Here is a 21,092-nt window from a genome sequence, read left to right as displayed (position 1 = left end):
AGGGAACTTCAGAAGGACTCGGGCAGATTAAGAGAATCGGAGCCAAGGAACAGATTATAATCATTCAAAAATCTGAGGTGCAAAAGCAATCGGGAGTCCATGTGCACGATTCTCTGAAGGTTAGTTTAAAGGATGAGTGGGTGGAGAGGAAGGCAATTGCGATATTAACATTCATTTCGAGAAGACGAGAGTATAGAAAAACAGGGATGTGATGCTAGTGATGCTAAGGTTTTAGTCAAACGACATCGGAAGTATTGTGAACAGTTTTAGGCCGCTTATTTCAGCAACGGTATGCTGACATTGGAGAGGGTCCTGAGGAGGTTGGCGAAAATGATCCCAGGAATGGAAATGCTAACGCATGGGGAGCGTTTGATGTACTCGCTGGAATTCAGAAGAATGCGGGGAACCTGACTGAAGCCTATCGAATGATGAAAGGCTGAGACAGAGTGGACGTGGGAAGGGTGTTCATTATGATGGCGGAGTCTATGACCAGAGAGCACAGCGTCAGAATAGAGGAAAGTCAGTCTAGAATGCAGACGAGGACGCATGTTTTTTTTTTAAATCAAGAGAAAATCTGCAGATGCTGGAACTGTAAGCAACACACACAAAAAGCTGAAGGAACTCAGCAGGCCAGACAGCAGCATCTATGAAAACGAGTACAGTCGACCTGTCGGTCCGAGAGCCTTCAGCATGGATTTAGTTAGTTAGCGGACGGTGAACCTGTGGGGTTCATTGCCACAGGCGACTGTGGAGGAGAAGTCTGTCTGTATATTTAAGGCAGAGTTTGATAGATTGGCCAGAGCATGAAGGGAAGAAGGCAGGAGATTGGAGCTGAGAGAGAAAATGGGTCAGCCATGATGAAATGGCGGAGCAGTCTCAATGGGCCAAATAGCCGAATTCCGTTCCTACATCTTATGGCATTATGACTGGCTGGTGAAATATTGGTATAAAGAGGCCATTGAGTGTGGACAGAGCACAGGGGAGGACAAAAAGCTCCCAGATCAGTGGTGGGCAAAAACTAGACGACACAGAGGGGAGAGAGATTCGTGCGAGAATCTTCCTCTCCCAGAGGACTTGGAGAACACCGCCAGATAGCGCGGCGCAAGCAGACTCGCTCAGTAAATCTGGGAAACTATGTTGCGTTACGGGTGCTGAGAGATGCGTCCAGCTGGGGTGGGGCATGATCGGATGCAACGGACCGAATGCCTGCTACTATGCCGTGCGACTCTACGTCCAATTCACCGACGTAACCCCAGGTTCACACGATCTCTGCCGAGTGGGAGCTTTTCTCTGTACTGCTCTCCCTCGAGACACCGGCCCTTCGAGGTACAGAGCGAACCGATAAACAGCCGCCCCTCTACCCCCGCTGTACCAGACGCAACCCCTTCCTGAGCCCTACAATTGGTGTCACATTAAAGTAAGGAGGTGCAGAAACATCCAGATCCCTCATTCCCCTCTTTGTCTCCCCCTCACCTCTCTCTCTATGCCCATCCCCACTATTCCTCTCCCATTCCCCTATCAATCTCCCCTCTTACGCATTATCTCCCTCTCTATTAGCTTTATTTATCCCATCTACCTTTTTACAGTCCATCCCTCTCTCCCTATCTCCTTCTCTCCCCCTCCCCTGCATCTGTTCCTTTCTCACTCCTTCGCGTGCAACCTCTTCTTCGCTCCCAATCCCCATGCACCCAACTCCACTCACTCTCTGTCCTCTCGCTATCCCTGTTTCACTCCATTCTCGCTGTCCCTCCTGCTCTCTTCCTCTTCCCACTTTCTCTCCTTGTCTTTCTGCCGCTCCCCTCTCTCCCTCACCCTCCCCTCCTCTCTCTTTCACCCTCTCACCCCTATCTCTTTCTCCCTGTTCGCTATCTCCCTCTCTCTCTCCCACTCTCTCTGTCTCTCCCCGACTCTCTCAACTTCTTTATCTCCCTTACCCTTTCTCCCACTCTCCCTCTTGTTCACTCTCTCTCTCTCTCTCTCTCTCTCTCTCTCTCTCTCTCTCTCTCTCTGTATATATGTATACCCCCTCTCACTTCCCCTCTCTCCCTCTCTATCTTCTATCTTCTCTCTCTGCCTCGGCCCCTCTCCTTCTTTGTCCGCCCTCTCTCAATTATCTCTCTCCTCCTCAGACTCTTTTCTTTTTCTCTCTCGCTCTCTCCCCTCTCCCCTCTGTCACCCTCCCTCTCTTCTGTCTCTCCCCTTCAGCCTCTCCCTCAATCTTCCACTCTCTCCTACACTCTCTCACTCTCTTTCCACCACAATCTCTCTTGCACATGCACATACCCTCGCATCTCCTCTCTCTTGCCCGCACACAATCTCTATCGCCCACATACACTCTCTCTCCACAGCTCTCTCCACCCCTCCCCTCTGTACCTCCCCACACACTCTGTTTGTTCTGTGTAAACATGTTTACCGCGAAGGTGGTGATGAAATCCTGCGACCTCCTGTACCGGATTTAAGTCAGAGAGCAGGGGACAGAAGGTCACTCCGTGGACGTGTCGCGGGACAGAGTGCGGGCATGGTGCTGGCCTGGATTCTCGTCTTCTTAATGGTCTCGGCACTGGGGGACGCGCTCCCGTGAGTACCGGAGGGACAGAGAGAGAGAGAGAGAGAGAGAGAGAGAGAGAGAGAGAGAGAGAGAGAGAGAGAGAGAGAGAGAGAGAGAGAGAGAGAGAGAGAGAGAGAGACAGAGAGACAGAGAGAGAGAGAGAGAGAGAGAGAGAGAGAGAGAGAGAGAGAGAGAGAGACAGACAGACAGATAGACAGACAGACAGACAGACAGCGAGAGAGAGAGGACAGATAGGAGAGAAAGGGGGAGAGAGAGGAGTGAGAGAGGGAGAGAGAGAGTGAGAGAGAGAGGGAGGGAGAGAGAGAGACGGGAATGGAGAGCGCAGCGAGGGAGAGAGTGCGGAAAGATGGAGAGAGGGAGAGAAGGGAAGGTGAGTGGAGACGACTGGGAGAGGGAGGGGAGAGAGAGTGTGGGGAGAGACGGGAGAGCGCGGAGCTAGGGAGTAGAGAGGATACTGAGAGAGGAGGGGTAGAAGATGGAAGACGGGGTTGAGAAAGTCGGGAAGAGAGAGCACAGAGAAGGGCAGAGAGTTGGGAGAGTGAGAGGGCTGAGTGAGAGAGAGGATGGTGTGAGAGTGGGTGAGAGGGGGAGAGAGTGGGCAAGATGGACAAAGAAGTTAGTCCGGTGTCAGAGAGTAGGGAGAGAAAGTGACGGAGAGAGAGGTGGGAAAGAGAGAGGGAAATTAGGTGAGAGAGGTGAAAAGCGAATGTAAGGAGAAGAATGTGGCAGGAGTGGAGGGGAGATGGGGAGGGTGGGAGAGAGAGAGAGGTGCGAAAGAGGTGCAGACAAGGAAAAGGAAAGGTAAATCGTCGACAAAGAATTTGAAAAGTAGCGATCCCAAAACGGACCCCTGAGTCTCACCATTAGACACTGGCAGGCAAACAGAAAAGGCCCCTTATATATCCAGTTCCCGACTCCTGTCTGTCAGCCGTTCCTCTGTACATGTCAATTTCTTTCCTATAACACCATTGGATTTTATCTTGTAAGCAGCCTCATCTGTGACACCTTATCAAATGCCTTATGAACATCCAAGTTTGAATATCCACTACCCCTCCTTTGTTCACCCTACTAGTTACTTCCTCGACGAACGACCACGACTGTGGTTAGACTAACAGGCCTACAATTTCCTTATTTTGCTTCCTCCTTTCTTAAAGGGTGAAGTGACATTTGCGATTTTCCAGTCCTCTGGCACCATGCCAGCGTTGAGTGATTCTTGAAAGTTCATGAACAATGCATCCGGTACCTCCTCAATATCCTCTCCTAGGACTCTGAATGTAGTCTGAGCTTGCTTTGCCGCTTTTTCCCTTGTAACAGCAACAGCACTCACTCCAGCTCCCTGACTCTCACGGACCTTTGCCACTCCTGGTGTATTCCACAAGGAAGACAAATGCAAATTATGCATTAAGTTCATCTGCCATTTCTTTGTTCCCCCATTACTAACTCTCGAGCATCATTTTCCAGTGTTCAATATCAACTCTCGTCCATTTTATTCTTTTTATAAGTAAACAAAAAATAGTATCCTACACCATATTAATTGGCTAGATTGACCTCATATTTCATCTTTTACCTTTTAGTTTTTTTTTTGTGTTCGTCTCATTTTTAGTTGCCTTTTCTTGGATTTTAAAAACTTCCCAATCATCCATCTTACCACTCAGTGTTGCTAACTGATATGCCAATTCCTTGGATTTTACGCAGCCATTAATTTCCCATGTCAGTCACGGTTGCCTACCCCTGTCATCTGAGAACTTGTTCTGTGGGGCATATCCATCTATGCATTGCGAACTATTCCCAGACACCAGCTATTTCTGCTTTGCCGTCGTCCCCACCAGTACCCTTCTCCAAGCCACCTGGGTAAACTCCACTCACATCCATCTGTAATTCCCTTTATCCCATCGCGGTAGTGATGCATGTGACTTTTACTTCTCCCCTTGAGTTGCAGTATGAATTCAATTATATTGTGATCAGAGTTCCTTTATATTAAGCTCCCAAATAAGATGTGGATTATTACACAACTAAGATGGCTCAAGCACAAACTGCCCTAAAAAGCCATCTCAAATCCTTTCCATAGATGTCTTCCCTTGCGATCCGACAACAACCTGATATTCCAATCCGCTTGCTTATTAAAGTCCCACATTAAATTTGCGCTTTACCCGTATTACATACCTTTTCTATCACACCTTTCAAGCTCAACCTCAGATCTTGGCTCCTATTTTAAAGGCTATATGTGATTCCAATTATGTTTTTTTTCACCCTTGCAATTTCTTAACTTCAACCACAGAGATTCATCAACACCCTCTGACAGCATCTCACCTCTTTATAAAGATGGAATTCCATCTCTTACCAACAGAGCTACAACGCCGCCAAGGTCTTCCCGAATGTTCTTTTGAAACAAAATATATCCTTTGATGTTAAGCTTCCGACTATGGCCTTCGTTCAGACACGAGTCAGAGATGCCCGAAAGTGGGTGAGAGGCGCGAGAGGAGGAGGGGGAAGAGAGGTGTGGGAGAGCGTTGGGGAGAGAGGAAGGTGGAGGTTGTAGAGAGAAGGGATGAGAGGGAAGTGAACGAGGATGGAGATATAGAGTGTGCGAGAGAGGAAGAGAGGGAGATGGAAAGAGTGTTAGAACGTGAGACAGAGGAAGAGAAGGAGGGAAAGGAAGAGAGAAAAAAAACGAGGGTCAGCAGGAGTCCGGAGAAAGAGGAGGAAGAGAGTCCGGATAGAGGGAAGTGTGAGAGAATGCGCAGAAAGCAGATGGGGAGAGGAAAAGGGGATAAAGAGGGGGAGTGAGGGAGGAGGACAGAGGGAAGGAAGATGGAGGGGGAGAGGGAGCTTGGTGGAAGATTGTGAGAGGTAGGTGAGGGAGGATGAGAGCGAGAAGGAGAAAGAGAAACGGAAGAGGAAGAGAAAAACAGAGAGAGTGGGAAAGAGTAGGGAAAGCGAGGGGAGACAGGAAGGAGAGGAGAGAGTAATTGAAATGGTGTCGAGAGGGAGAGAGACAGGAGCTGAGAGATGGGGAGAGACGTACGGATAACGAGAGGGTGAAAGCCCGTGGGGTGTGTGAAAGAGAGAGAGAGAGGGGAAAGGAAGCGATGGAGAGACGTGGGAGGGGGAGAGAGAGGGGCATAGAGAGGGGAGAGCGAGATGGGGAGACAAAGACAGACAGCCGAGCGCGGGAATGAAAGGTGAGGAGAGAGTGGGAAGGGAGGGTAAGAGTTGCTTGCTAGATGGAGAAGGGATTGAGAGAGGGAAAGAGAGTGGGAAGGTGTAAGAGGGGGAACTCGGGGGAATGAGGGAAACTGAGGAGGGAGGCAAAGAGGGTGAGAGAGTAGGAGAGGGGGAGAGGAGGAGAAATGTAGGGACAGAAGGGGAGGGAGAAAGGGGAAGGAGAGCCGGAGGAGAGATAGAGAGAGGGTGAGAGTGGGTAAGTAGCGGGATAGGGTCAGAGCGTTGCAGTGAGGGAATGGGAGGGGAGTGAGAGTGAGGAGTGAGATAGAGGGTGAGAGTAGTAGAATAAGAAGAACAGTCAATGAGAGAGGAGGAGGGAGATGGGTAAAGAGAGGGTGGAGAGGGAGTTGAGACGTGGTGAGAAAGGGGAATATTGGGAGGAAAAGTGGTCTAAAGGGGCCAAAGAAAGGTAAAGTGGGAGACAGAAGATAAGAGGGGAAGGGATGGAGTGGGGGAGAATGGAGGAAAGAGACCATTGGGACCATGGAGAGCGGGGAGGGAGAGGAGAAGGGGGGAAGAGGAAGAGAGGGGGGTGGTGAGACGGGATAGAGAGAGAGATGAGAGAAGGGGAAGGGAGAGTGGGTGAGTGATTGGGAGTTCGGGGAGAGAGAGGAGAAAGGGGTCGAGAGACTGGAGAGAGCGGGTGAGCGCGTGGGCGGAGGGGAGAGAGGAGAGAGGGAGGGGTTGAACGAAGGGGAGGGAGCGAACGAGGAAGAGGGTGTGAGATGACATGGGGGAAAAGGATGGGGAGATATATGAGAGAGTGGGAGGGGGTGAAACGAGGTAGAGATAGAGGGTGAGATAGGAAGAGAAAGAAAGCGAGGGAGGAGGAGAAGCAGGAGAGGAAGAGAGAAAGCTGACACAAAGTACACTGCAGGTGCTGGGGTCAAATCAACAGCACAACACGCTGGAGGAACTCAGCAGGTCGGGCAGCATCCGTGGAAACGTTTCGGGCCGAGACCCTTCGTCAGGACCCAAAGAAAGAAAGAAAGACCCAGAAATAAAGCTGAATGGGGAAAGCGGGCGTACAGAGTAGATGGGGTAGGTGAGGAGGAGAGACAGAGAGAGACGGGCAGTCTCTCAGTCCGGGGGACAGGTTACTCCATCATCACAGGCAGGCGTCGATCCGAGGAGATCATGGGTTTGCGCCACCGGTGGACAGAGTCCTATGCAGGGCTCAAGCCGGGAAGATTTGAAAAACGGTCCGCCCCTCTCCCCCTCTCTACGTCACTCATAGGGGCAAGTGCCGATACAACTTGGCACCGGTGTCGTCGCAGAGTTGTAAATAACATTAAACTGGCTTAGGGATCCCAGCTCCGGATTTCTTTCTCGGGGTTTACTCCCGAAGCCTTTCCCCCGGGTGGGTATGGCCGTAAGGCAGCGGAGCTTTAAAATCAGAGTTTTCCTTCTCCCAGGCGAGCTGCCGTCCAACCATACTGCATCAGTGGTTAAGTGCCTTGCTCAAGGGCACACGCCGCCTCGGCTGGGGCTCAAACTAACGACCTTCAGATCGCTAGCCCGAAGCCTTAACCTCTTGACCACTTGCAAAAAGGCAGTTCCACAGTCCGTGGCTGTCCCACATCAGAGTTTTCCCACCCTACAGGAGGCTCAATAGTCCGAGGAAAGGAGGTCCTGTTGTTCAGGGAACAGCAAGTCCCATTGTCCGGGCAAAGGGCAGTCTCTCAGCCATGAAACAAGCAGTTCCACAGTCGGGGAACAGGAGGACCCAGGTCCGGGGAACAGGGGATCAAACAGTCTGGGGAACAGGGGATCAAACAGTCCGGGGAACAGGAGGTCACAATTCCGCGTAGCAGTCCGGCTAGCAGGAGGAGGCCACAGCCACAGCTGGTGGAGCACAGTATCCCACAGTCCGGGGAACGTGCGGTTTCTCAGTCCACAGGACATCCACACACGAACATTAGACTATCCCAGAGGAAGAATAACCAGTCTTAATAACCACTTTAAACAAATATCAAGAGAAAAGTTCAAAGTTTAATGACATTTCAAATCCGGGTGCATTCGCAAATCAGAGCACAATTCCAAATCAGTGTGCATCCTCACCCTAAGCCCGCTTCCATCTGAGAACTAATAGCAAGAACAAACCTCAAAGCTCACCCCCAACTCAGTGTGCATCCTGAAGTCCATGCGCACCCCTAAACCTGCCGACAGCCACAAATCCACCTACATGCAGATCCGGGCGCACCCCAAACCCGCTGACACCCCACATTCACATCAGATTATCCCAGTGCAAGGATCATTCCAAACCTTCACAAAATAGCTGTCTGTACTAGAAATCAAATAGCACGAACAAGGTTCAAGGTGTTTATAATTGAAACAACCTTGAGATGTATCAGATTTCCAAGTTCTCGGGGAACGGGCGGTCTCTCAGGCCGGGGAAGGAATGTCTGTCAATGCGAGGAATAGGAGGAATCACAGTCTACGGACCTGCCGTCTCTCAGTCCGGGCAACAGGAGGTTCCGGTCTTGGAAACAGTCAGTGACACAGTCCGGGGAACAAGCGATCTCACTCCGGGGCAGGGCGGTCTCTCAGTCCGGGGAGCAGGAGGTCACACAGTCCGGGGAACAAGCGATCTCACTCCGGGGCAGGGCGGTCTCTCAGTCCGGGGAGCAGGAGGTCACACAGTCCGGGGAACAAGCGATCTCACTCCGGGGCAGGGCGATCTCTCAGTCCGGGGAGCAGGAGGTCACACAGTCCGGGGAGCAGGAGGTCACACAGTCCGGGGAACAAGCGATCTCACTCCGGGGCAGGGCGGTCTCTCAGTCCGGGGAGCAGGAGGTCACACAGTCCGGGGAACATGCGATCTCACTCCGGGGCAGGGCGGTCTCTCAGTCCGGGGAGCAGGAGGTCACACAGTCCGGGGAACAAGCGATCTCACTCCGGGGCAGGGCGGTCTCTCAGTCCGGGGAGCAGGAGGTCACACAGTCCGGGGAACAAGCGATCTCACTCCGGGGCAGGGCGGTCTCTCAGTCCGGGGAGCAGGAGGTCACACAGCCCGGGGAACAAGCGATCTCACTCCGGGGCAGGGCGGTCTCTCAGTCCGGGGAGCAGGAGGTCACACAGCCCGGGGAACAAGCGATCTCACTCCGGGACAGGGCTGTCTCTCAGTCCGGGGAGCAGGAGTTCACACAGTCCGGGGAACAAGCGATCTCACTCCGGGGCAGGGCGGTCTCTCAGTCCGGGGAGCAGGTCACACAGTCCGGGGAACAAGCGATCTCACTCCGGGGCAGGGCGGTCTCTCAGTCCGGGGAGCAGGAGGTCACACAGTCCGGGGAACAAGCGATCTCACTCCGGGGCAGGGCGGTCTCTCAGTCCGGGGAGCAGGAGTTCACACAGTCCGGGGAACAAGCGATCTCACTCCGGGGCAGGGCGGTCTCTCAGTCCGGGGAGCAGGAGGTCACACAGCCCGGGGAACAAGCGATCTCACTCCGGGGCAGGGCGGTCTCTCAGTCCGGGGAGCAGGAGGTCACACAGTCCGGGGAACAAGCGATCACACTCCGGGGCAGGGCGGTCTCTCAGTCCGGGGAGCAGGAGGTCACACAGTCCGGGGAACAAGCGATCTCACTCCGGGGCAGGGCGGTCTCTCAGTCCGGGGAGCAGGAGGTCACACAGTCCGGGGAACAAGCGATCTCACTCCGGGGCAGGGCGGTCTCTCAGTCCGGGGAGCAGGAGGTCACACAGTCCGTGGAACAAGCGATCTCACTCCGGGGCAGGGCGGTCTCTCAGTCCGGGGAGCAGGAGGTCACACAGCCCGGGGAACAAGCGATCTCACTCCGGGGCAGGGCGGTCTCTCAGTCCGGGGAGCAGGAGGTCACACAGTCCGGGGAACATGCGATCTCACTCCGGGGCAGGGCGGTCTCTCAGTCCGGGGAGCAGGAGGTCACACAGTCCGTGGAACAAGCGATCTCACTCCGGGGCAGGGCGGTCTCTCAGTCCGGGGAGCAGGAGGTCACACAGCCCGGGGAACAAGCGATCTCACTCCGGGGCAGGGCGGTCTCTCAGTCCGGGGAGCAGGAGGTCACACAGTCCGGGGAACATGCGATCTCACTCCTGGGCAGGGCGGTCTCTCAGTCCGGGGAGCAGGAGGTCACAAAGTCCGGGGAACAAGCGATCTCACTCCGGGGCAGGGCGGTCTCTCAGTCCGGGGAGCAGGAGGTCACACAGTCCGGGGAACAAGCGATCTCACTCCGGGGCAGGGCGGTCTCTCAGTCCGGGGAGCAGGAGGTCACACAGCCCGGGGAACAAGCGATCTCACTCCGGGGCAGGGCGGTCTCTCAGTCCGGGGAGCAGGAGGTCACACAGTCCGGGGAACAAGCGATCTCACTCCGGGGCAGGGCTGTCTCTCAGTCCGGGGAGCAGGAGGTCACACAGTCCGGGGAACAAGCGATTTCACTCCGGGGCAGGGCGGTCTCTCAGTCCGGGGAGCAGGAGGTCACACAGTCCGGGGAACAAGCGATCTCACTCCGGGGCAGGGCGGTCTCTCAGTCCGGGGAGCAGGAGGTCACACAGTCCGGGGAACAAGCGATCTCACTCCGGGGCAGGGCGGTCTCTCAGTCCGGGGAGCAGGAGGTCACACAGTCCGGGGAACAAGCGATCTCACTCCGGGGCAGGGCGGTCTCTCAGTCCGGGGAGCAGGAGGTCACACAGTCCGGGGAACAAGCGATCTCACTCCGGGGCAGGGCGGTCTCTCAGTCCGGGGAGCAGGAGGTCACACAGTCCGGGGAACAAGCGATCTCACTCCGGGGCAGGGCGGTCTCTCAGTCCGGGGAGCAGGAGGTCACACAGTCCGGGGAACAAGCGATCTCACTCCGGGGCAGGGCGGTCTCTCAGTCCGGGAAGCAGGAGGTCACACAGTCCGGGGAACAAGCGATCTCACTCCGGGGCAGGGCGGTCTCTTCAGTCCGGGGAGCAGGAGGTCACACAGTCCGGGGAACAAGCGATCTCACTCCGGGGCAGGGCGGTCTCTCAGTCCGGGGAGCAGGAGGTCACACAGTCCGGGGAACAAGCGATCTCACTCCGGGGCAGGGCGGTCTCTCAGTCCGGGTAGCAGGAGGTCACACAGTCCGAGGAACAAGCGATCTCACTCCGGGGCAGGGCGGTCTCTCAGTCCGGGGAGCAGGAGGTCTCACAGTCCGGGGAACAAGCGATCTCACTCCGGGGCAGGGCGGTCTCTCAGTCCGGGGAGCAGGAGGTCACACAGTCCGGGGAACAAGCGATCTCACTCCGTGGCAGGGCGGTCTCTCAGTCCGGGGAGCAGGAGGTCACACAGTCCGGGGAACAAGCGATCTCACTCCGGGGCAGGGCGGTCTCTCAGTCCGGGGAGCAGGAGGTCACACAGTCCGGGGAACAAGCGATCTCACTCCGGGGCAGGGCTGTCTCTCAGTCCGGGGAGCAGGAGGTCACATTGTCCGGGGAACAAGCGATCTCACTCCGGGGCAGGGCTGTCTCTCAGTCCGGGGAGCAGGAGGTCACACAGTCCGGGGAACAAGCGATCTCACTCCGGGGCAGGGCGGTCTCTCAGTCCGGAGAGCAGGAGGTCACACAGTCCGGGGTTCGGGCGGGGAACGGGCGGTCTCAGTCTCTGGATTAAGAGCTCCGACATTCCGAGGAACAGGAACTCCCACAGCCTTGGGGACGCCCTGTTCCTCGTACTTACAGGGTGGAGTCCGAGTCTGTGAAACAAGAGCTCCCTCAGTACAGGGAGCATGAGGTCTCACATTCCGACAAACAGGCTGTCTCACAGTGCGAGAAGCAGGCGATCACACAGTCTTTGGAGCCAGCGGTACCACAGTCTGGAGAACAGGCAGTTTCACACTGGGGAACGAGGTGTCCCACCGTCCGGCGGATATATCAGTCTACAGGGTTTTCATCGTGAGTGACAGACCCAAGTATTTCTGAGCGATCTCCCTCCTTTTCCAGGCATGCTGTGGTGCTGATCCCGTCGGAGATACAGATCGGGACCCAGGAGAAGGTTTGCGTGATCCAGCCCACGGGGACAGGGAGCGGATCGCTCCGGGTGACTCTTCACTATGCCTCCATCAACGCCACCCTCCTGGACAAGGACACGGCGGGTGTGGGGCATCATGGGTGTATGGAGTTCACGGTAAGTGGAGGGGTGGGGTGTTGTTGGTGGAGAGGATGCCACGAACTCGGGACGAACTTGGTCCTCACTCTTCCCTCGTCCCTCATCACTGCTTTTGGGCCGAAGTGTACCGGCTGTTTCTTAGGACAGGTCTACACCCTGAAAATCTGCCGTGTTGACACAGTTCCCACCATCCTTCGTGTGACCTTCAGTTGTTCTGTGCCCAGGTGCCGGACATTGAACTGCAGGATGAAGATGATTCAGTGGCCACCATCACCGTGATTGGATCCGGCCAGACAGAGGCAATCAATGTCACCAGGAAGGTTTTCCTGAGGAAACTGCATTCCTTGACATTCGTACAGACGGACAAGCCCGTGTACAAACCTGGCCAGGCAGGTGAGTGGCGAAACACAGACCCTTCTCAGGTGCGCCATCTGCCGACGGGCAGGTTTATCAGTACTGCACTGGGAGGCTCTCCAGATAGCGATAACCCAGGTAGACCACATCTACCACATGGTTCTGTCCTCCGATCTACTGATCGGGAGTGTGAGGGAACACTTCCCACTTTCCTGAGTGTGGTTAGTTCAGGCACTCTACATCCGCCACCTTCCCCTCCACCCAATCTGCTGTTCAGGGTGGTAAGGGAATGCTTCCCATTGCCCTGTTTGAGGTTAGTCCCTGCATTCCACATCCGCCTCATTTTCATCTCCCGCATCTAAAATATGGAGTTAAAAATAACCCTGGGTGGGGTTAGTCCATGCACTCCACTTCTTTATTATCTTCATCTCCCCAGTCACAGGTGTGAGGAGACTCTCCCCACTTCTCTGGGTGGAGATAATCTATGCACTCCATATCTGTCTCAGGTTCCCTCTTCATCTGCAGGTCATAGGTTTGAGGGGTAACTAAAACCGTGGAGTATCTCGATACCACGGTCGAAACAGGCCCGAAGATTGTTCATTCCCTCTCCTCCAAACTCACCCGACCCAAACAGTCCCATAGTCCACCATCAGCCCTTGGTACTGCTGTTGATCTGTCAGTGTACACCACCAGCCCCTCTCGGTCTCCTCACTTCTCTGGTGTGGAGGGACGAGAGTTGGACGCTGCCGTTGACAAGCCTCCCCTTCCAGGTCCCACATCTTGTCTGGGTCTCAATCTTGGATCTCCATCCTCAACGTGGTAATGGGTTGATGATGGTAATCAGCATCGTAATCATCAGGAGGTCAACGGTTAGTGGAACGATGACAAGATTCTTGGAACAATGTCCCAGAAATCTTCTTAATTCCCACTGGAGCCAACACCCTCAATTCCGTTCCCAGGAACTTGATGCGAAAGAAGGGACCTCGAAAGGCTTTGAGTACAGGAGTCAGGAGTCACGTTGCAGTTGTACAAGAGGTCGGCGAGGCCGCACTTGGAGTACGGTGTTCGGATTTGGTCGCCCTGCTGTGGAAAGATGTCATTGAGCTGAAACGAGTGCATAGGGAGATTTATGAGGATGTTGCCGGGACTCGAGAGATTGAGTTATAAGGGACAGGTCATAAGAAACAATCTCTTCTAGTTGTGCCGAACTATTAATCTGCCTCATCCCGTCAACCTGCAGTTGGATCCTAACCCTCCATAACAGCCCCATCCATGTACCAACCCAAACTCCTCTTAAATATTGAAATCGAAGTTGTCAACTACCACTTGTGTTGGCAGCTCGTTCCACCCTGAGTTTCCCCCCTTTAACCCTTACATACTGTTCGGGTCAAATTTGACCCGGTTTGACATTTGACAGCAGTAAGAACACGCTAAACGTTATTTTTAGCCGAAATTTGATGACTTTTCCCCAAGTGACCCAAAATGCTCAAAAATGAAAATATTTAAAAATTATATACTTTTGTACAGGTGCTACAAATTTTTGTACATTTTGGCTGCTCCGGGTTAATTTTCACCCGTATCTATTGAAATGGATTTTAGATCTCTGAAACATTAATTAAGGATTATTCACCCATTTATTAATGTCAGATAGGCTAGTTATACATTCTAAATAGATCTGTCGCAGGCTGTATCACGGTAACAATGGTACTGGGGAAGAGGCTGACGGCATTTCAAGCACATCTGGTCAAAATTTGTTATTTATTCAGGGCATTCAGGGGCCGGGTCAGAATTGACCTGGACCATACTGTGAAGGTATAGAATATGAACAGTATCTTTTACCCTTAAACCATGAACTCAAATTATCAGGGACCCAAGGCGCAATATGTTCTCTCAGAGGGTGGAACGATGTGCAAGAGGAAGTGGTAGAGGCTGGTACATTAACACCACACTTGATAGGGACATGGATAGGAAAAGTTAGATGGATATGGTGGTCCGTCTGTGGAACGAGCTGCCAGACGAAGTGACTGAGGCAGGTACATTAACACCACACTTGATAGGGACATGGATAGGAAAAGTTAGATGGATATGGTGGTCCGTCTGTGGAACGAGCTGCCAGACGAAGTGACTGAGGCAGGTACATTAACACCACACTTGATAGGGACCTGGATAGGAAAAGTTAGATGGATATGGTGGTCCGTCTGTGGAACGAGCTGCCAGACGAAGTGACTGAGGCAGGTACATTAACACCACACTGGATAAGGACATGGATAGGAAAAGTTAGATGGATATGGTGGTCCGTCTGTGGAACGAGCTGCCAGACGAAGTGACTGAGGCAGGTACATTAACACCACACTTGATAGGGACATGGATAGGAAAAGTTAGATGGATATGGTGGTCCGTCTGTGGAACGAGCTGCCAGACGAAGTGACTGAGGCAGGTACATTAACACCACACTGGATAGGGACCTGGATAGGAAAAGTTAGATGGATATGGAGGTCCGCCTGTGGAACGAGCTGCCAGACGAAGTGACTGAGGCAGGTACATTAACAGCACTCGAACTCGGACACGGATAGCAATGGATTGGCGCAGGGATTCCCAACCTGGTGTCTACGGACCCCTTGCCTAATGGTACTGGTCGATGGTATGAGTAAAGTTGGAAAGTAAGGGATTAGAGCGATACGGGATGGACGGGGGGGGGTGGTGGGGGGGAGGCAGAGAGGACCAGCTCAATATGGGGGTGGGGAATTGCAGTGTGATCTTCGGCCAAAGGGCGGTTTCCATGCTTTATGACCCTCTGACCGAGGTTATCACTGGGGCAAAGTAGGAGCAGACGAGAGCCGGAGTGCTCCTCCCTTCCAGCCTCCTGTCTCCGAGGAATTGACCTCAGGTCTCAGGAGGTGAAAGGTGAGAAGGTGTTTGACCACGCCCCCGCCGCTCTCGGCATGTGTGTGTGTGTGTGTTAGGAGGGTGGTAGAGGAGTTAATGGGTTCATGACCTTCTTGGAAGGTCAGAGTTCGGAGGTCATTCCGTCTGGTATCTCACTCTGCGCTTTGCCTTCCAGTGCGGTTCCGCGTCGTCTCTCTGACCCAGGATTTCTTGCCGGCCGAGGAGAAGGTGAGGAAGAGCCCACCCCACCAACTGCGTTTCACCGACCCACCGAACACCGTCGACGCTCGTTCCCCCTCCAGGCTCACCCTCACACTCCACTCCGTCCCCACTGCTTCTCTTGTCCAGACCCACAGTTCTCAACTGGGGCCTTGGGCGCCTGCACCTGCTCGTTGGGCTGAATGGCCTTTTCCCGCCTCCATCCTGTCCTTCACTCCTTGTCCCATAGCCCTCTCTGCTTCCCTTCCCTTCACTCACTCCCCTCCTTTCCCCTCACTTCCTGTCGCCCTCCATCCTTACCTTCCCCAATGTTTCCTCTCCCTCTGAAAGTTTCTATCTGACATCAGTGATGTCCATCCCGCCCGGGAGGGGTCAGTCCTTCATCTTCTTCCCCTCCCCTTACACCTCTTGTTTGTCTTCCCGTCCTCCATTTCACTCTCCACTTTCTCAACCCGTCCCTCCTTCTCCAGCCTCGTCACCCTCTCCGTCTCTCCAGCCTCTATCTCCACTTTAGCCCATTCATCGGACTCCCTTCCATCAGTCGCCCCCTCCCTTAGACTCGCTCCTCCAAATCTCCCGTCTCCATCCTCACCCCTCCTTCCGTGTCTCAGCTTCCCTCCCCCTCTCTCCCCCCTCGTCCTTCCCTAAGTATCTCTTTCCTTCTGTCTCCTTTTCCACGCCATTCCGCACACTCAGCACCCCTTTCATTTCTCACTCGGCCTTCCCTCCGTCTCCCACTCCTTCAGCCACCCCCCTCCATTGCTCCCTTCATAATGTGGCCTCTCCGTTTCTCTCTGCAGTACCCGCTGATAACGCTCTGGGTGAGTCCCGTCAACAGGATCCAGGCCTCGGCCTCACGCTACACCAGGTCAGGGAGTGTCTCCATATTTCTGGGCCCATGAAACATTCCAAATAACTGAGGATAAGGCACGGCCCTGGCTCAGGCCTGTGCTAGTGATCCAACTGGCATCATACAGGGCTCTGGGTCCAGGGAGCGTTCTGGGAGCTTAGGGCCGGATCAGGGCCGGTCCTCGGCTTTATATCGATGAATCTGACTCCAGCCTAGAACACACATGGACCTTGGGCCCAGTTACTGTTCCTGGAGCACCAGACCGTATTAGGGTAGGATTGAGGTCAATGTCAGCGAATGTGATCCTACCCAAGGTTATATTCCAACCTTAGGGCCGGGCTACCGCTCCAAGCGCTCAGGGATGAGTTAGGCCCGGACACGGGTCTCTGCCAGTGAATCTGACGCTGGGTCAATGCTCCCTCTAAGGTGTGTGCATACTTGCGCAAACACATCCTTTGCTACCAGCGCACAACGAAATTCAAACTACACATAAAAGGTTGTCACCCTCTGCCTCTTTGGTATGTTAAGTACATATCACGATCATGCACAATAATGAACAATCTCATTTCGGGCTTCCAGGCGGGTACAGGTATCGATTATAACCGACGTTTCGATGGAAAAATCTGCTATTTTCATTAGGGATGATGCCTGGGCATATTCAGTATGGTGGCACTTATGCCCCCGACGTCCCTCCCTCCTGATTGGTTAGTCCTCATCCAATCAGGTTTGCATTCTCCCATCTTGTTTACAATCCTGTTCCATTTCTTATTCAGTGCGGGACCCACGTCTTTGTTAATATTCTTTTGCTCTAGTTTTGTTTCGATGGGTTCCTTCATCATGCGGTCTCAAACCCCATCGATGCGGCACAATCGTTGATCAATACTACGGCTATTGAGAAATCAATGTTCTGATACCACCGATTTCTCCGGGTAACGCAAACAAACACAGCTCCTGTGCTCCTTGATGCCTGTTCCCACTGTGCAGGAAACGACCGTGGCGCGCCATTTGCTTTTGGGATCGCTTGGTGAAGGACGCCATTGCAATAAATCTAAAAGAAAGAATTTTAACAGAGACGAAGGTCTCGATCTAATTAGTGTAGCCCCTGGCACGCCCCACGCTCGCTCACCTCGCTTCCGTCTAGGGGGAGCAGCCTTCGGCCCCGCCAAACTGGATAATCAGCTTGGGCGGATGCTGTGTGATGTCCCCGCCTTGCCAAATAACAGACAGTTATGTGCGGTTAAATGGGTTCACTTTATAGATCTTACTAGAACTAATTGATTAATAACAATACAGTATATACGAAGGAAAAGAAAATAAAGAAAAGGCGCCAAAACTTATCAAAGTCCAAACCACTTCGTGCACAACCGTTGGAGCTCAATTAACGAAGTCTTCTGACCACCATTCGATCCCCTCAGACCTCCTCGACTCGCAGCTCAGGACCACCCGAAGTGATCAACCAAGCACCTCAGGCACGCCTGTCTTCGTCTCTTCTACTCGCCGAAAATCCGGGCCTCGGAGCCCCGCTCGAAACCGTCGCCCAGTTGACAGCATCGCGTCCTCTCTCTCCCTCACCCTCTCGCGCCAACTCCCCAAAAGCCCCCCAGCAACGGCTTACAGACCCAGAAGAGAGAATAACATCTATCCCAATTGGTTAACAAATGAATACAATTCTCGTTATCAGTAATCTTAACCCAAACATGCTTCAGTTACCATAACACAGAAGCATTCTTACTTTTAACAAAACAAAGAAGCCATTTTGATTAACATACGCAGTAACAAGAAAAGAAGAAACCCCATTGCACTAGTAAACGAAATTCGATTGTAAACTAGTTGTGAGAGCGTTAACCTGATTGGAGGAGGACTAACCAATCAGGAGGGACAGAAGATGGGAGCATAAATACCACCTGATTAGATATGCCCAGGCATCGCCCCTGATAAATATGGAAATTTTAGTCATCAAAACCTCAGTTAAAATCAATACTTTTAATCGGCTGGAAGCCCGAGAAAAGTTCATTCGTCATATACGCCGGGAAAACATTACCGTTCATCGTTTTTTTTGTGTACACAATTACAGTTCCTCTTCCGGATTCTGACGCGAACGGTGTTGACAACGTGAAGGCTGCGGTGATTTATCTGCAGATTTTAGAACTGGCTTATTTATGCTGTTTTTATTGAAGAAGCTATTCAGTTCGCAAACGTCGTTACTGGGCAGAAAAATGCACAGCATAAGATTTCTGCATATATTAGTCATTAAAAATTAGAGCGACCGTCGCTCATCAGAGATTATAATTTGACCCCGGGACCAGCGAAATTTCCAGAAGCTCAGGTATAAAATCAAGGCCCGGCTCGGGCCTATGCTGGAGAATTCAATCCCATCTCTGGAATAGTACAGCGATGTTTGGGCTTTTCCATGAACACCGGTGTTTGGGGAGGGGACTGAGGAGCTTGTTGACCTTGAGAGAGGGAGCCTGGGAAGTGGAGGTGCTGCAGGTACTCACCGACGCTTACTCCAGACACATCGGCCCAGAAATACAGAACAAATCCAGGGCTAGTCTGTGTCCAATCCAGGACTAATTTGAGCCCTAATCTGGGAACAATCCAGGACAAATCCGGCTCCTATCATGCACAAGTCCAAGACCAATCAGGATCATTCCCGGATCAGTCCAGGCCAAATCTGGATCAAATTAGCCAGCCAACCCACACAAAATGCTGGTGGGACACAGCAGGCCAGGCAGCATCTATAAGGAGAAGCACTGTCGACGTTTCGGGCCGAGACCCTTCTTCAGGACTAACTGAATGGAAAGATAGTAAGAGATTTAAAAGTATTGGGAGAGGGGGAATACGAACTGATAGGAGAAAACCGGAGGGGGTGGGATGAAGCTAATACCTGGAAAGGTGATTGACGAAAGTGATACAGAACTGGAGAAGGGAAAGGATCATGAGACGGGAAGCCTCGGGAGAAAGAAAAGGGGAGGTGAAGCACCAGAGGGAGATGGAGAACAGGCAACCAACTAAATACGTCAGGGATCGGGTAGGAAGGGAAGGAGGGGCATTAACGGAAGTTAGAGATGTCAATGTTCATGCCATCAGGTTGCAGGCTACCCAGCTGGTATATAAGGTGTTGTTCCTCCAACCTGAGTTTGGATTCATTTTGACAGTAGATGAGGCCATTGATAGACATATCAGAATGGGAATGGGACATGGAATTAAAATGTGTGGCCACTGGGAGATCCAGCTTTCTCTGGCGGACCGAGCGTAGGTGTTCAGCGAAACGGTCTCCCAGTCTGTGTCGGGTCTCACCAGTATATAAAAGGCCACACCGGGAGCACCGGAGGCAGTATACCACACCAGCCGACTCACAGGTGAAGTGTCGCCTTACCTGGAAGGACAGTCTGGGGCCCTGAATGGTGGTGAGGGAGGAAGTGTAAGGGCAGGTGTAACACTTGTTCCGCTTACAAGGATAAGCGCCAGGAGGAAGATCGGTGGGAAGGGATGGGGGTACGAGTGGACAAGGGAGTCGCGTAGGGAGTGATCCCTGCGGAAAGCAGAAAGAGGGTGGAAAGGGAAAGATGTGTTTGGTAGTGGGATCCCGTTGGAGGTGGCAGGAGTTACGGAGAATTATACGTTGGACCTGGAGGCTGGTGGGGTGGTAGGTGAGGACAAGGGGAACCCTATCCCGAGTGGGGTGGTGGGCAGATGGGGTGAGGGCAGATGTGCGAGAAATGGGAGAGATGCGTTTCAGAACAGAGTTGATGGTGGAGGAAGGGAAGCCACTTTGTTTATAAAAGGAAGCCATCTCCTTCGTCCTGGAATGAAAAGCCTCATCCTGAGAGCAGATGCGGCGGAGACAGAGGAATTGTGAGAAGGGGATAGCATTTTTGCAAGAGACAGGGTGGGAAGAGGAATAGTCCAGGTAGCTGTGAGAGTCTGTCGGCTTATAGTAGATATCAGTAGATAGGCCGTCTCCAGATTTGGAGACAGAAAGATCAAGAAAGGGGAGGGAGGTGTCGGAAATGGACCAGGTAAATTTGAGGGCAGGATGAAAGTTGGAGGCAAAGTTAATGAAGTTAATGAGCTCAGCATGCGTGCAGGAGGCAGCGCCAATGCAGTCGTCGATGTAGCGAAGGAAAAGAGGGGGACGGATACCCATATAGACTTGGAACATGGACTGTTCCACAAAGCCAACACAAAGGCAGGCATAACTGGGACCCATGCGGGTGGTCATGGCTACACCCTTGGTTTGGAGGGAGCGGGAGAAGCCAAAGGAGAAATTATTGAGAGTAAGAACTAACTCCGCTAGACGGAGGAGAGTGGTGGTAGAGGGGAATTGATTAAGTCTGGAATCTAAAAAGAAGCGAAGAGCTTTGATACCATCTCGGTGGGGATGGAGATATATAGGGACTAGACGTCCATGGTGAAAATAAGGTGGTGGGTGCCAGGGAACTTAAAATCTTTGAAAAATTAGCTAGAATTGTTTTTCTTGTACAAACGGCATGGTGAAGTGGGAGGGGCGGCGACGAGACAGAACTGTGTGTGGGTGGGGAAGGGGCACTGTGGAATGGGGAGGGACAGAGGGAGAGGGGCAAAAAGAGTGCGAGAAAAAGAGCTGGTTGGGAGAGAGAGATACAGGGAGGGAGCGGGAGAGATAGAGAGGGGAAGGGAGAGAGATAGTTTGGGGGAAAGAGAAAGAGACAGATGCAGAGGCAGGCACGCCGAGAGAAAGACTGGGGAGAAACAGAGCTGAGGGAAAGGAGGAAGAGAGGTATGGAAGGGAGGAAGAAGGTTCAATTGAGAGAAAGGCAGATCTGGTGGAGAAGCGAGAGAGAGAGAGAGAGAGAGAGAGAGAGTAAGGCAGTCTGGTATAGCTGGGGGAGAATAGAAAGAGG

At 52.9% G+C, this 21,092-nt stretch overlaps 1 protein-coding gene across 1 annotated transcript in view; it reads left to right on the top strand.

The window, feature by feature from the left end:
- The first annotated feature begins 2,233 nt into the window (after nt 1-2,233).
- The window catches only part of LOC132385901 (murinoglobulin-2-like), a 100,438-nt gene continuing 81,579 nt past the window's right edge, over nt 2,234-21,092 (top strand). The window contains 5 exon segments of the mRNA XM_059958140.1: nt 2,234-2,577; nt 11,732-11,915; nt 12,122-12,290; nt 15,313-15,365; nt 16,157-16,177. Coding sequence (XP_059814123.1) covers nt 2,519-2,577; nt 11,732-11,915; nt 12,122-12,290; nt 15,313-15,365; nt 16,157-16,177 — 486 coding nt within the window. The 5' untranslated portion in view covers nt 2,234-2,518.

This window comes from Hypanus sabinus (assembly GCF_030144855.1).
Source record: "Hypanus sabinus isolate sHypSab1 chromosome X2 unlocalized genomic scaffold, sHypSab1.hap1 SUPER_X2_unloc_4, whole genome shotgun sequence".
NCBI classification, from domain to species: Eukaryota; Metazoa; Chordata; class Chondrichthyes; order Myliobatiformes; family Dasyatidae; genus Hypanus; species Hypanus sabinus.
The sequence above is the reverse complement of the archived record's forward strand: the minus strand, read 5'-3'. Positions and strand labels throughout refer to the sequence as shown.